The sequence below is a fragment of the Sorex araneus genome, chromosome 11, assembly GCF_027595985.1.
Source record: "Sorex araneus isolate mSorAra2 chromosome 11, mSorAra2.pri, whole genome shotgun sequence".
NCBI lineage: Eukaryota > Metazoa > Chordata > Mammalia > Eulipotyphla > Soricidae > Sorex > Sorex araneus.
Genome location: NC_073312.1, coordinates 6,395,441 through 6,410,711, shown reverse-complemented (window position 1 = coordinate 6,410,711; position 15,271 = coordinate 6,395,441). Strand labels below are relative to the sequence as shown.

The 15,271-nt window shown below is 53.2% G+C and overlaps 1 protein-coding gene across 3 annotated transcripts in view; it reads right to left on the bottom strand.

Moving 5' to 3' along the window:
• Nucleotides 1–1,039: 1,039 nt before the first annotated feature.
• The window catches only part of ATE1 (arginyltransferase 1), a 103,835-nt gene continuing 89,603 nt past the window's right edge, over nucleotides 1,040–15,271 (bottom strand). For all 3 annotated transcript variants that reach the window (XM_055119010.1, XM_055119009.1, XM_055119008.1), the window contains exon 12: nucleotides 1,040–3,499. In XM_055119010.1, the coding sequence (XP_054974985.1) occupies nucleotides 3,318–3,499 (182 nt within the window). In that variant the 3' untranslated portion in view covers nucleotides 1,040–3,317. The remainder of the gene's footprint in view (nucleotides 3,500–15,271) is intronic.

Below are 15,271 nucleotides of genomic sequence, written 5' to 3'. Positions count from 1 at the left end.
GTACAAGTAATTTTTATTTTCTTTGGTACACTTTTCCCAAGAACGCTCTTAAATGTTCTCTGAACAATCCCTTCATTTAAAAATAAGAAAAACAACTGGGGCTGGAGCGATGGCACATCGGGGAGGGCATTTGCCTTGCATGCGGCCAACCCGGGTTTGATTCCCAGCATCCCATAGGGTCCCCTGAGCACTGCCAGGAGTAATTCCTGAGTGCATGAGCCAGGAGTAACCTCTGTGCATCGCCGGGTGTGACCCAAAAACCAAAATAAAAAATAAAAAATAAAATAAGAAAAACAACAATGCTACTCCTTTTCGGGAAGAAAATAATCAGTGGCAAGTAGAACTAATAGTTAAACCACTTGGAAAATAAGATAGATTTTTTATCATAAACCTACCAGGATCCTTTTTTCTGTAAAAAATGAGAAATTACTTACAAATGTATTTCATAAATATATTCTAGATTATTACGAATCAATATTATGTACATTTTGCTTTATAAGATATTTATGAAAATTTCTCTGTAAGCTAAACTTTTAAAAAGAAACAACACTGGAGCTTACTATTTACATCTTCCTCTGAATTCCTTTGGGTGAAAGAATGTTTATTCCTTAACCTATCCTGGTGGAAAAACAATGTTTTTTAATTTAAGTGAGACTCACTTTACATTCATTTATTCCTGAGAAAAGAATCCATTATTTTGATTACTTTGATTAGGTAACCAAATGATATGGAAGTCCAATTACTAAAAGTGAAATATCATGATTCATGTAGCTAATGTTTTACTTCTGTTATCTGCATATCCAGGGCAGGTCGAAATCAAGAACTTAAAAGACTTTTTTGGGCTGTTTGTGTTCGTTTCCGGGCCATACCCAGCAGTGTTCAGAGCTGACTCTGAGTTCTGTGCTCAGGGATCCTGGCAGTACTTGGACACTGGATTATGTGATTGAGGGTCACCACATGCAAGGCAAGAGCCCTACCCATTGTACCATCTCCATGGCCCATAAAAGACGACTTTTAAGTACTGACCAGCAAGAGCCACTGCAGATAGGAACAGCTTTATTATTTTATTATTACTTTTTTTCACATTCAAGAATTATCAAATAGTTGGTTCCAAAAGCATGTACAAGAGCAAAAAGAATCACGTGCAATCGAACATTTTGCCTTAAGTTACTGGTTTTCTTTGGAAAAATATACCTGAATAACGTCTAGTTCAAACTTTCCCCAATTGTTTTTACTTCCTTCTTTTCTTAAACCACAACAGAGACATTTTCGATAAATGGTTATCACAATATTTCTCGTATTTCTTCATACAGAAGTCAGAGTTTATAAAAGCAAACTAGGTATTGTTCAGAAGCCTAAAAATATTCATTCCGTAACAGATTCCGGTACATAAGGAAGCACACACAACTGACATTTTGCAAAAACAGATGAAAAATATAAGCTGCGTGAAAGTAAACATACACAGTAATAACTTCTGATCTAAATAATTTAAATCAATTGAATAATATAGTCGCCTGACAATAGGTTTTATCTTTTAGAATATAAAAAGTGCTCAGATTACATTAAAAAAATAAAATGATGGAAAATCTCATTGAGCTGAAATAACTAAAAGGCGGTGCCCCGGGGTCCCTTAGCTGTCTGCGCCCAGAGAGGGAAGCGGACGTGAGTTCACCTGGGGCCACGACGTCCAACACAGGGGAGTGGTCTCCGAAAGTCCTGTGCACACCTTCCTGCTCCTGAGAGCCTCCCCTCCCCCTGCTCCCGCTCCCCCGCTCAAGGCTCACCACGGACCCCGAGCCCCGACGTGGGGGCAGCCGCACCAGCAGTTCCTCAGCCAGGGTTCAACAGAACCATCGTCTCTGCAGAGATCTCCCGTCCGAGAATCGACACAGAAAATGGCTTTACCCACTCCTCTATCCCCAGGGAACAGAGTGGCCGTACCACGGATGCACGCTCCACACAAACCCCCTCAAAGTACACGCGTACATGCGCGCACACACACGCACACACACACAGCCCCCCTCGAACTACACTTGGCACGCACACACACACACACACACACACACACACACACACACACATATGCAAACCTCCTCAAAGGACACTCGCGTACACACACATGGATGCACACAACCCCCCTCAAAGTACACTTGCATGCAACACACACGCACGCAACCCCCTCAAAGTACATTCAGTGCACACACACACACACGTGCACAGCCCCCTTGAAGTATATTCGCATGCACACACATATACACACAACTCCCCTCAAAGTACACACTCACGCACACACATGGGCACTGGCACACAGGCGCGCACTACCATACTTCTGCACACACATGCACTCGCGTGCGCACACACCAAGTGAGTAAGCAGTGGGTTTGGATTTTGCATTTCGAGACGTGTTATTTCCCCGCCACCCTGCTTTCCGGCCACTCCTGTCATCCCACCGGCTACAAGGATTCTCTGCGGCTTCGGCGGCAGCCGGCGCGGGTCGGAACAGGGAACAGCGGTACTGGATTCAAACAGTAAATGCTTTAATATGGCTTTGAGAAATGATCCATCAACAGATAACAGAGAAACGGGTAAAACGAAAGGGAGCAGGGGGGTGGGGGGAGGGGTCGGGAATCGCAGACCTGAGTGCTCCACTGCGTCCACACGCGCCAGGCCCGTGGCCCTCCTCCCGCCCGAGGGGCGCCCGTCACCGTGACGGGGTGGCAGGGGCTCAGCGGGCAATGGAGAAGAAAGGGGGAAAGGTGGAGAGGAGAGAGGGCGGGGAGGGAGAAAGGGGGAGGGGAGGGCAGGCAGCGGGGCAGGAGGGCCGGAGGGAGGGGTGGGGGGGAAGGGGCTCCAGCCTCCACCGACACCAGGAGTCCGGCCTCTCCCAACTCCAAACTGAAGGGGGAGGGCGCTGGCTCCAGCCGCCCTGGGCCGGGGCGGCAGAGGAGGGCTGAGGGCGGCGAGCAGCGCAGCTCTAAAGGCGCCGTGACTTCTTCCTCAGCAACCCGAGACGAGGGGCCTGAGTCCCAGGGTTGGGGGCCACCGCGGCGAGGCCAGACGCCCCACCTCTGTCCCCATACCCGGGGGCCCGTCTTCTCTCCGAAAGCATGAGCTGGCGTCCCCGTGCCCACGCCTCTACCCGGACGCCAGAGACAAGCATGGCTCAAGCCCCCGAGAGTGGCCTGCGGAGGTCACTGTGTCCGCCGACGCGAGTCGGAGCCCGAGACGTTTCCCGGGAAAACCAACGTCCGGAACGGGGAGGCCCGGGGGCGAGGCTGGGTCCAGCGGGTCCGGCCGGGTGCGAGGGCGCTGAGCGGTCAGTTCCGGAAGAGCAGCATCCGCTCCGAGCACTGCTGCCCCACCAGCTCCGCGTACTGCAGCACGGCCGCCTCCTCGTCGGCCGCCTGCGGCTGCTGCGCGCGGTACTCGCCGTAGGGCAGGACGGCCTTCCGGTGCAGCACCTGCAGCCGCGCGGGCTCCTGGCTGCGGCCCTCGTCCACTGCGGGGACAAACACAGTGCGTGAGACGGGCTGGCCGGGAGGGCCGCGAGCGCGCAGAGACCCCCGCGCGGGGGGGGGGCGAGGAGCTGCCTCCCAGGACCCCGGGGACAGGCAGGGCTCGGGGGACCAGACGGGGAGTGAGGGATGGACCCCGGGCTGGCCTTGGGCCAGGCCAGAGCCCCCCGCCTGCCGTACTGGCTTTCCAGGCCCTCACGTGATTTTTCTTCCCCCCATTTAATATTCTTTTTTTTTTTCTCTTTGGGTCACACCCAGCGATGCTCAGGGGTTACTCCTGGCTCTGCACTCAGGAATTACTCCTGGCGGTGCTCAGGGGACCCTATGGGATGCTGGGAATCGAACCCGGGTCGGCCGCGTGCAAGGCAAACGCCCTCCCCGCTGTGCTATAGCTCCAGCCCCTCTTCTTCTTATTGTTGTTGCTGGTATTTTCGTCTCAGTCACACCCAGCAGGTGCTCCGGGCTCACTGCTGGCTCCGCACCCAGGAATTACTTCTGGGGGAACTCAGGGGACCGTGTAGGGAGCGCGCAAGGCCAGCAGCTTCCTGCCACCGTGTCCCCAGTCCCTCAGCTGATATTCTTGTTTGGTTTCGGGGGTCACACCTGCTGGTATACATGGCTTACCCCTGGTTCTATGCTCAGGGATCCCACTTGGTGGGGCTCAGGGAACCCCATGGGGTACTGGGGATCAAACCTGGGTCGGTCACATGCATGACAAGTGGCCCGCCCACTGTACTATCGCTCTGGCCTCAGCACTTGATATTCTTCTTTTTTTTTTTTTTTTTTTTGCTTTTTGGGTCACACCCGGCAACGCACTGAGGTTATTCCTGGCTCTGCACTCAGGAATTACCCCTGGCAGTGCTCAGGGGACCATATGGGATGCTGGGAATCGAAACCGGGTCGGCTGCGTGCAAGGCAAACGCCCTCCCCGCTGTGCTATCACTCTAGCCCCAGCACTTGATATTCTTATTTTAGTGTTTTTTGTTTGTTTGTTTTTTTGCTTTTTGGGTCACACCCAGCAATGCTCAGGGTTTACTCCTGGCTCTGTGCTCAGGAATTACTCCTGGCAGTGCTTGGGGAACCGTATGGGATGCTGGGGATCCAACCCAGGTCAGCCGTGTTCAAGGCAAACGCCCTCCCCACTGTGCTATCACTGGCCCCACCACTTGATGGTCTTAAACAGACTTTCAGTTCTAGGCTTTCTAGAAAACGATGAGCTGATCTATCATTTACTACCACAGCAGCATTACACAAACACGAAAACCAGTTATGCACTTTGTGACTTTTCAAGAAGATCACTGTGGAACGGACAGTCGTATCACTAGGATGAAGTATCTGTGGGTAAACCCGTATCCTGGGAGAACTTGAAAAAAAAAAAAGTATGACAGAACTCATCTCTGGAATCCCATTCTGGACCGGTGATGGCCGAGCAGGTGTGGACCGGGCGGTGTCCGCCGTCCCCGTGGGGCGGGAGGAACTGTGACGGACTGAACTGCAGGAAGGCTGCTGGGTGGTGGCGACTCAACCTTCTAATTCTGGAGCCGTCAGGAACTGCACCAGGGCGAGTGCGGCACCCTCACAGCCTGCCAGGGGAGCTGCAGCTGGTGGCGTCCCGGGTGGTGGCCGCCGGCTAATCTCCCCTCCTCTATCGCACTGGACCCGCACCCTGGCCTCTTGTGCTGACTCTCACGGGGCAGCCCAGCTACCCAACCTCTAGGCCGACCGCTCACTGGCCTGTTCCAATCAACACACGCCTAAACCACAGGAACAAGGGTGAACACAGGGACGAATCCAAACCCAGTCTGAAAGTAACAGTTCCGTTCCGGCCAAAGAACGCGTCCTCCGAACCAGTCCCAGAGGCCCCACACGGTCACACAGGAGCACTGAAGAGGGAGCTAGTGTTCTTGAAGGGGAAAGAGGCCACCACCGACCAAACTCCCCTAGAATCCCCCCTGGCCAGTGAGAGGGGGATGCTGAACTAGAAGGCTCCACCCCCAGCCCCCCACGGCCTCACGGGGAAAAGGCGCTGACCCCCACTAGGAACGGATGAAGAGAAGAGCCCTGAAGCCTCGCCAGGGAACAGCCACAAGCACAGTCTCTGAGAGGGAAGTCAGAGAAGAGACGGTGGGGTGTTTGATGAGCGCAAAGAAACAGTGGAGGGCCAAAGCGGTAGTACAGTGGGGAGGGCGTTTGCCTTGCACGTGGCCCAGCTGGGTTGGATTCCCGGCATCCCATAGGGTCCCCTGAGCACCGCCAGGAGTAATTCCTGAGTGCAGAGCCAGGAGTGACCCCTGTGCATCGCTGGGCGTGACCCAAAAAGAAAGAGAGAAAGAGAGAGAGAGAGAGAGGAAATAGAGCCTAGGAAAGAGGGAGTGGAAAGGAAGCCCCTGTTCCCTGCTCTCGGTCGGGGTCGGGCTGAGGTGAGGTGATGCGTGAGGGACCCCTGCACTCGGCCCGGCCCCACCTGCAGGGGGCCCACAATCCGCCCTGCTTCCCGCCAAGTGACACGTCCCAAGCCGCACCTGGGTTACTTACACCGTGAAACAACCACGGACAGCGTCAGGAATACTAGGGGACATGCCTTTTTGGGTTTCATGTCTTTCTTCTTTAAATCTTACTGAACCGCCGTGAGACAGGGCGTGACACAGCTGTTCATGGTCGGTGTCAGCCACACAGTGTCCCGACACCCATCCCTCCACCAATGTAATTTCCCGGCACCAATGTCATCAGTTTCCCTTCCACACCCCCAAACCACCACCCACCCCGCCTGCCTCTCCTTCTCCCTTCCTCTCTCCACTGGCTTCATTCCTGGCCGAGGCTCACTGGCTCTGGGGCGGGGCGGAGGCAGGTGACGGGTGTGCCAAGCTGCAGTGGGAGCCCTCGGCACCCCCCCAGCTCTCTCCAGACCGGAGCCAAACGGGCACGGAAACCTCTTCCGCGAAGACTAACGGAGTCGTTTCTTCTGTACCTCTTGGCCGTTCAAGTCTTCGGATAAACCTCTACTAAGAACATTCGCCCATTTGTGATTTTTCTTTTTCAGTCCCTACAGGCCAGTGCAGCCGTTTTCAAACTGGACTACCTTTGTTCTGAGCCACACACCCAGCAGTGCTCCGGGTTTACTCCTGGCTCTGTGCTCAGGGATCACCCCTGGCTGGGCTCGGGGGACAATACAGGATGCCAGGGATGGACCCGGGTCAGCGCAACCCACTGTACTATCTCTCTGGCCCCCAGAGTGCCCTTCTGTGGAGCTGTAAGGCTTCCTGACATGCTAGCGGCCAGCAAGCCCCTCCCCGCCACCCGGCTGCAGACTCTTTCACCCGGCTGACGGCATCTTTGAAGGGAGACGCTTGTGACTCTGATGAAGAATCAGACATGCGCCTCTTTTGCTGTCTGTGCTTTTGGCTTCTTAGCTAAGAAACCGCTTGTTCCAAGGTCACTCAGACAAACTAGAGTTCCTTTTTCTAAGAGTCCTATGGTTTCCGGTCCTAGCCATTTCGAGTTAACTGTGTATGAAGTGTGAAATGGGAAGCTGATTTCGGCCTTCTGTGTGTGTGTACCCAGGTGAGGTCGGGCCATTGGTTGAAATGATTGTTCTTTCCCCCGTGGAACCGCCTGTCTCACTTCGGAATAGGAACTTACCATAAACATGAGTTTATTCCAAACTGTCCCCTCGAGGCTACTGATATACATGTCTGCCTCCGTGCCAGAAGCACAGCTGTATCTTCTCCACAGGCTGGGTTCCATTTCATGTGAATTTCAGAAACAATTTCTGCAAGAGGTCCTGCTGGTTTTTTTTTTTTCCCCCAGAATATGGGGCTGGATTTAATCGAGTGTCCCTAAGAGAAATTCCATCTAACAAGGTTCAGTCTCCCAGTACACAAACAACACAAACGTGACGTTTTCCATTAATTTAGGTACTCTTGTCATTTTCTGTCATAGGGCTTCATATTTTTCAAAAGATAAGTTTTATGCTGCTCTACTAAATTATTCCTAACAATGACATTTTAATACTAGGCTAACTAAAACTACTTTATTTCATTCACTGCAAATGTAAAGCAATAAAACTGATTACTGTCTGTGTATCTTGGATTCACCAGGCTTGCTGAATTTGTGTATCATTTCCAGTCATTTTAAAATACATTCTTTAGAATTTTCTGTATATAATAAGACATGCCACCTACAAGGGAAATTTTATTTCTTTCTTTGCAACCTGGATGCCAATTTTATTTCATTTTATTTTCTAATTATCCTCTCAAAAGTGTCCTTTTTTTTTTTTTCTTTTGGGTCACACCTGGTGATGCTCAGGGGTTACTCCTGGCTCAGCACTCAGGAATTACCCCTGGGGGTGCTTGGGGGACCCTATGGGATGCTGGGAATCGAACCCGGGTTGACCGCGTGCAAGGCAAACGCCCTCCCCGCTGTGCTATCGCTCCAGCCCCCAAAGTGTCCTTTCTTAAGGTGAAGAAAAGCAACCTGGGGCCAGAGAGGTAGTGCAGTGGGTAAGGCACTTGTCTTGCATGCCGCAGACCCGAGTTCAATCCTCAGCACCACATATGGTGCCCCTGAACCCACGAAGAGTGAGCACTGAGCGCAGAGCCAGGAGCAAGCCCTGAGCATCACTGACCCCTGGTCAAAAAAACAAGCAATTTTTAAAAACTTCTGGTATTGACTAAAAACTCTGGGCTTCATACAAAAAATATTTTTAAGAATCAGAATTCGTGAGGACGACTGGCTAGCCAGGAATAACTCCCGAGGGGGCTTGCCAGGACCCTCTGAAGGCGCCGGACAAGGTCACGGAGGCAAGAGGCGAGCGATCCTCAGAACCAAACCTCACGCGCGTCAGGCGGAGGCCCCGCCCCCAGGACAGGTGCGGGCACGACCCCCTTCCCCTTCTGAGGGCGCTCAGGGCTGGGTCTGCTCAAGCTCCCATTCCTCGGGTCCTAAATACTCACGCTAAATGCTTCCTTTGTCTCTGTCTAAGCTTCCCGAATACAGGTTACATTTGGAAAACCTGGCAACGGCAGTCGAGGATGCAAATTCAAACACACAGAACATGCTCCAACAGAGCCTCTCAGAGGCAAAGGGGGAGCCAGTTTGCACAGCTGCCGCCGGGCACGGGGGCCGGGGCAGCCTCCACACGAGATGCTGATGCAAGAGGGCACCGAAAAAGCGGGCGCCAGCTCTCCCTGTCCGGAAGGGAGCTGCGACTCAGAAGGGGGATGGCTGGGGCAAGTCTGTGGCTCTTATGCGTTGCAGAGGTAAGAAGAGACACGTGTGTGTGCGTGCGAGCGTGCACGCGTATATACACATACACGTATCTCCATCTTTCAGGAAGCTCTTAGAAACCATGAAGCCCCAGTAGCAACGAGCATGTTACTGCCCAGGTCTTTTTCTCCCTCGGCGCATTCCCCCCAAGAAGGGAGGAGAGGGGTCCTTGGAGAAGTGCCTAATTGCAGAGCTGGGTCAGGGAAAGTACAAAATAAGCCCGGAGTATCCTGTGCCAGAAAGCAAGAAACTGCTCACGGAATAATGGCAATAGAGCAAAAGAGCACTGGGGTCACCTTGAAAAGGTTCCCGCCGGCCAGATCTGGGGCAACTTGAGCATTAAAAATAACGAGCCCGATTCTACGACACTGGCTGAAACAGGGGTCCGAGGCCACACTGGCACAAATAAGCTGGGGGAAGGGGCCGCCTGTTCACACAGCAGAATGCCAACCGGGAAGCGCAGCAGGGATGACGGGGGAGAAAAATCACGGGGTGGCCAACCTGTTAGCGAGCACTTGGAGTAAGAATCATTAATGGGGGCTGGAGTGGAGTGATAGCACAGCGGGGAGGGCGTTTGCCTTGCATGCGGGCGACCTGGGTTCGATTCCCAGCATCCCATAGGGTCCCCTGAGCACCGCCAGGGGTGATTCCTGAGTGCATGAGCCAGGAGTGACCCCTGTGCATTGCCAGGTGTGACCCAAAAAGCAAAAAAAAAAAAAAAGAATCATTAATGGAGGCAACAGCCAGGCGAGGGAAGCCCCATGAAATAGGAAACTTGTTATTCCAGAGTATCTCCTTATAAAGCGCTGGTGACCACTACACAAGATGCTCCCTTCCCGGTGGAGACAGCTTGGCATGTGTTGCTGGACCCAGGGACACGGATCCCGGCAGTGGGACAAGCGACAACACCCACCCTTCCCAGGGCCGCCTCCCGAGCTTCAGAGCATGGGTGGAACCGTGAAGATGCACCAGACACGCACACACATGTACCAAGTAACCTCGGTAAAAAACCCTCAGCACTAAATACACATGGGCCCGACTCAGACCCAGGGTCAGGAGGAAAGGTGTTCAGCGGGAAGGTACCAGGGGGCTGAGTGCGTGTGTATTTCTATTTTTTCTCTTTCTTTTTTGCTTTTTGGGTCACACCCAGCGATGCACAGGGGTTACTCCTGGCTCTGCACTCAGGAATTACTCCTGGCGGTGATCAGGGGACCCTATGGGATGCTGGGAATCGAACCCGGGTCGGCCGGGTGCAAGGCAAACGCCCTCCCCGCTGTGCTATCGCTCCAGCCCTGTGCGTGTATTTCTGTGCCACAGAAGGGAAACGTGTGGACGCGGACGGAGGCTGGGGCGGGAAGGAGGCAGGAAGTCCAGCCTCTGCCCCTGCAGGGAGAGCTCAGTGCTCATTACTCAGTGCCCCTTTCCAGGCAATGCACACTGGCATACTGAGAGACAATGGAGCGACAGAGTGGCAGCTCGGTCACAAATGGCTCCGAAAACCTGCGACAGGGAGGAAATCAGGCAGGTGTGGCAATGTGCCAACGACTGAGTCGTGGGGAAGGGTCTGCAAGAGTTCTCCTCACAATGTGATCCAAATCAATGATGGTCTTTGGCCTCCCACCCTGTCCCCTGGGACCTGTTATTTCTGTACCCAAAGCGCTCATAATTTTTCATTGTTCAAGTTTCTGTTTCAACATAGTCCCGTTACTGCAGTCACTAAACAGACAGGCAATGTTTAAAATAATCAAATACACTGAACCTGTTCACTTAAGCATCGATGGTATTCAATTAGTTTGACAAATAAGTTGCTTTTAAAAAAAAAAAATGCCGAGTTCTAAATTCTGTCTTTCTGGGCAGCTCATGGGAGGGATGACTGGGTAATTCCTCCCCTCATCCCACGAACAGGAAACCGTGCTGGGTTGCAAAGTCAAAAATCCCAATTAGGGGCTGGAGCAATAGCACAGCGGGTGTTTGCCTTGCACTCGGCCGACCCGGGTTCGATTCCCAGCATCCCACATGGTCCCCCGAAAGCGGCCAGGAGTAATTCCTGAGTGCATGAACCAGGAGTAACCCCTGTGCATTGCCGGGTGTGACCAAAAAATTAAAAAAAAAAAAAATCCCAATTAACCATGAAAGCTCGTCACAATGCTAATTTCCAGAGAGTGAGTCCAGCCTTGGGCTCACCGGTTTCTTTAAAGCCGATAAATCTAAAGTCTCCCAAACGTACCTGGAGGCAGCCCAACCCTGAGAACTCTCGGGGGCATAAAATCAAAACACGACACAAAATCAGACATGACAGTACGCACCCCAGGGACACAGACGACCCCCTTGGCTGTGTCCGAGGTCTCGACCCACAAGCCCCCCTCTTCCCCTTCCTGGCCTCAGCCCTCTCTGCACAGAACCTCTGCAGGCTGCAGCATCCCCGTCATTCCCTAAGAAGTTCCTTCTCAGGGGGCTGGAGTGATAGCACAGCGGGGAGGGCGTTTGCCTTGCATGCGGCTGACCCGGGTTCGATTCCCAGCATCCCATAGGGTCCCCTGAGCACCACCAGGAGTAATTCCTGAGTGCAGAGCAAGGAGTAACCCCTGTGCACCGCCGGGTGTGACCCAAAAAGCAAAAAAAAAAAAAAAAAAGAAATTCCTTCTCACTGGTACAACAGACTTCCATCTGGCACAAACGAACAAGACCTCCCCCGGACCCCCGCCTTCCCCTCCGGTGACCATATACTTTCTCCTCTCAGGAGTATTTATTTAACGGCCATTTCTTTACCTCCCACTCACTCCCCATCCCTTTCCATGTGTATCTTGGCCCGGGTGCCTTGCGTCTGTTCGCGCAGGGCAAAGGGTCTCCTTGTTCGAGAATACAATGAACAAGCTTCAGTGCTCGGCATCCCCGGCAGAGGGTCCGCCAGAGCTTCACTCCCTCCCCTCTCATTCCACTCGGCCTGGGCCGTCCCGGGCACCGCGGGCTCCGCCCTGCCTCTTGGCACCACGGCGGTTCTTTCTCATCTGCCGCCGGCGCCCTGCTTTCCCAGACCCTGATATGCTGCGAGTTCTGGGTGGTCCTCTCTCCGGCCCGACATTTTGGCCCTGGGACGTTTCATCCACAGCCATGGAGTCAACTTGGCCTCTTTACTATGTCCACCCTCCAAATCATCGGGCAGAACCTCCCCCTGCACCACGGCAGGCAGCTGCGGCAGGACACGAGGCCCAAGTTTGCCTTCTTATGACCTTGGGAAGAGCGACCCTGCTTTAAAAATATGTTCTCCGAGAGAGAGAGAGAAAAATAGCAAATTGTGTAAAACCGGAGTTAACTAGTAGTAAATAAGATAATTACTATACATTAAGCGTATTTCCATTACAGACAGCCATTACCAAAGAATGAGGAAACATACCATCTGATCCAATAATTGCGCTGGGTATTTACCCAAAGGCACTGAAAACGCGCCCACAGAAACCCCACCGACGAAGGTTCAGGGCAGCTCTGTTCAAAACTGACAGACGGGGGCTGGAGCGATAGCACAGCGGGGAGGGCGTTTGCCTTGCACGCGGCCGACCCAGGTTCAAATCCCAGCATCCCATAGGGTGCCCTGAGCACGGCCAGGGGTGATTCCTGAGTGCAGAGCCAGGAGTAACCCCTGTGCATCGCCGGGTGTGACCCAAAAAGCAAAAACAAAAAAAAAAACCCCAAAAAAACAAAACTGACGGACGGCGGGAGCACCCGAGACGGTCTTCAGCAGGCAACCGGGCCGGTGAATCAGAGCACGTCTATACAGCAAGGTATTGTCCCAGTGATGGAAGAAATGAACTCTCCAGCCACGGGACGATCAGTCAGCGCGGAAAGGTCGAATCTGGTCTCGTTCCCAAGGCAGGACGCTCGGGAGAAGTCAGAACTAGGGAGACAGGCCAGCCCAGAGGGGGACCCAGGGCTTGGGGGTCAGGGGAGACTCGGGTGAGGACCAGGGACCAGGTGGAGCATCCGGAGTCTTTGAAACAACGTAACTGACCCCTCCAAGGCCCCCAGAGCAGGAGGAAGCCTTGAGCACCGCCGGGAGTGGCCCCAAAACAACAGCAAAACCGACTAGTGGAGGGACGTGGGCGCTGGTGGAGGGACATGTGGCCCCTGGAGCACCCTGTGCCTGGAATCTGATCGAGTCACCTCCATGCTCTCCGGCGACTAAATAAAATGAAGAAAGCAGCACGCTAACAGCTCCTGACCCGCCCACTTCCACATGTGCTTTGCTCCAGGACAGACCATTCCTCGGAACCAAGCCCCAGGACACGGCACTGTCTCCCCTCCTGCTGCCCTGCAGCCGCCTGGGAGAGCGGCGGGCCCGGCACAGGCTGGCCAGTGGCCTGGCCCCAGAGCTCGGAGCCGCACGCTCGCAGGCTCCCAGCGAGACCGTTGCCAGCCACTGCTCGTGTTCCAAGTGCCCAGTCTCCCCTGAACGTCCATCATGGGCAGACTCCAAAAAAAGGGCGGGAGAGGGAAGCAGAGAGAGGCAGAGAGAGGCCAGTGCGTTTCCTGCCGTGAATCCTTAAGATGAGCGATTTCTCCACATAGCCGGAGTCAAGTGACTCAAGTTCCTCTCCTTCATCAAAACCAAGCTGGGACAATAGTACAGTGGGGAGGGCGTTTGCCTTGCACGCGGCTGAGCCAGGTTCGATGCAGGTCCCCCCAAGCACCATCGGGAGTGATTCCTGAGTGCAGGGCCAGGAGTGACCCAAGCATCACTGGATCTGGTCCCAAACTCCAAACAACAACAACAACAACAACAACAACAAACCCAGAAACGGAGATGGATTCTCTAGGGGTTAAGGAGCAAAAAGCCCTCACAGGAGGTTCGTAGCCTGGACTGGGCAGCAGGACTTCTCCTGTCTTTGCCTGGACCAAGAGCCGCCTCTGCGCTGCTTAGCACCCCAAGATCTGGTGAACAGAACTGGCCCGCGGCAAGGGGTGGGTACCTCCTTCCCGACCACCCTCCCCCTGCCCTCGGAGATGCGTCTTCTGTGTCTGCAATGCTGGACGATTCGCCTTCGTGTTAGCTGCCCGGCTGGACACGCACCCGACCATATACATGGTAAATATACGTGATTTTACCCGGCAAACCCCTAAATACGCATAGACCGTGTGTGGCATTACCCTAAAGTCTACTCAGTGGAAAGCCGGACCCCCATTTCCCTTTGGAAGCCTGTGCACGTCAGATGAGCCCCCAGTTGGGAATTTCTCTTCTGACAACAAAGCCCCTCTGTCGGGGCTGGAGCAATAGCACAGTGGGGAGGGCGTTTGCCTTGCATGCGGCCCACCTGGGTTCAATTCCCAGCATCCCATATGGTCCCCCGAGCACCACTAGGAGTTAATTCCTGAGTGCAGAGCCAGGAGTAACCCCTGTGCATCGCCGGGTGTGACCCAAAAAGCAAAAAAAAAAAAAAAAAAACCCAAAAAAAACCAACAACAAAAAAAAAAAACAAAGCCCCTCTGTCTGCGATTATCCCAAGATTTCTGGGTGACAAGGCTCACTGCAGCTGAAATAGATTTTAAAAGGTCAGCTGCACTTTAATATGCTAAGAAACATATGAAAATTGAAAAAAGAAATCGCACCATGCTAGCTGCTACTGAAGAGGCGCCGTGAACCTGAAGAACACACACAGGACTCGTGTGCGGAAAACTAACAGACTGTGGAAAGAGCACAAAGAAATATCGACGGTTCACGGACGGGAAGACTCACGCAGGTTATACACCGACCTAAGAGTTTCCGTGAGAATTCCCGCAAGGGGGCAGAGGCCCTGGCTTCGCACGCAGGGTGCCCGGGCCCATCCCAGGCTCCAGGGGTCTCCTGAGCACTGCCAGGGGCACCCCCTGAGCACAGACCCAGGAGTAGTGCCTAAGAACCATCTGGTGAGGCCCTAAAACCAAAAAAAAGGGGAAAGAAGACCCCTGTGTGTGTCTTTTAAATACATATAAAATTATTTTAAAACACCTATGGAGAGGCAGAGAAGCCTGGAGAGCTAAGACCACTCTGAAATGAGAAAAGCTGGAGAAGCGTCATTCTATTAAATTTCAATATGTGTGAAAAGAGCAAGACTTTGTGATACCAGACCGTGACACAGCAGGCTGTACCAGACGGTGACAGAGAGGGCCGTACAGGACTGTACAATACCAGACCGCAGGCATACAGGGCTGTACAGGTCGAATCGTACCAGATGGCAGACCATCAGGGCTGTACAAGATTACACAGAATCCAGAAACTTCCCCATGCAAAGTTGGGCAAACATCAATTTCTGACAAACGTGTAAAAGAAACTCAAAGGAAGAAGCGGCTCCCATATCCAAAAGAACAAAAGCAACCAGTGTTGGCGTGGATGTGGGGAGAAAGGGACTCTCCTTCACTGCTGGTGGGAATGCCGACTGGTTCATCCCTTTTGGAAAACAATATGGATGATTCTCAAAAAGTTAGAAATTGAGCTTCCATTTGACCCAGCAATACCACTC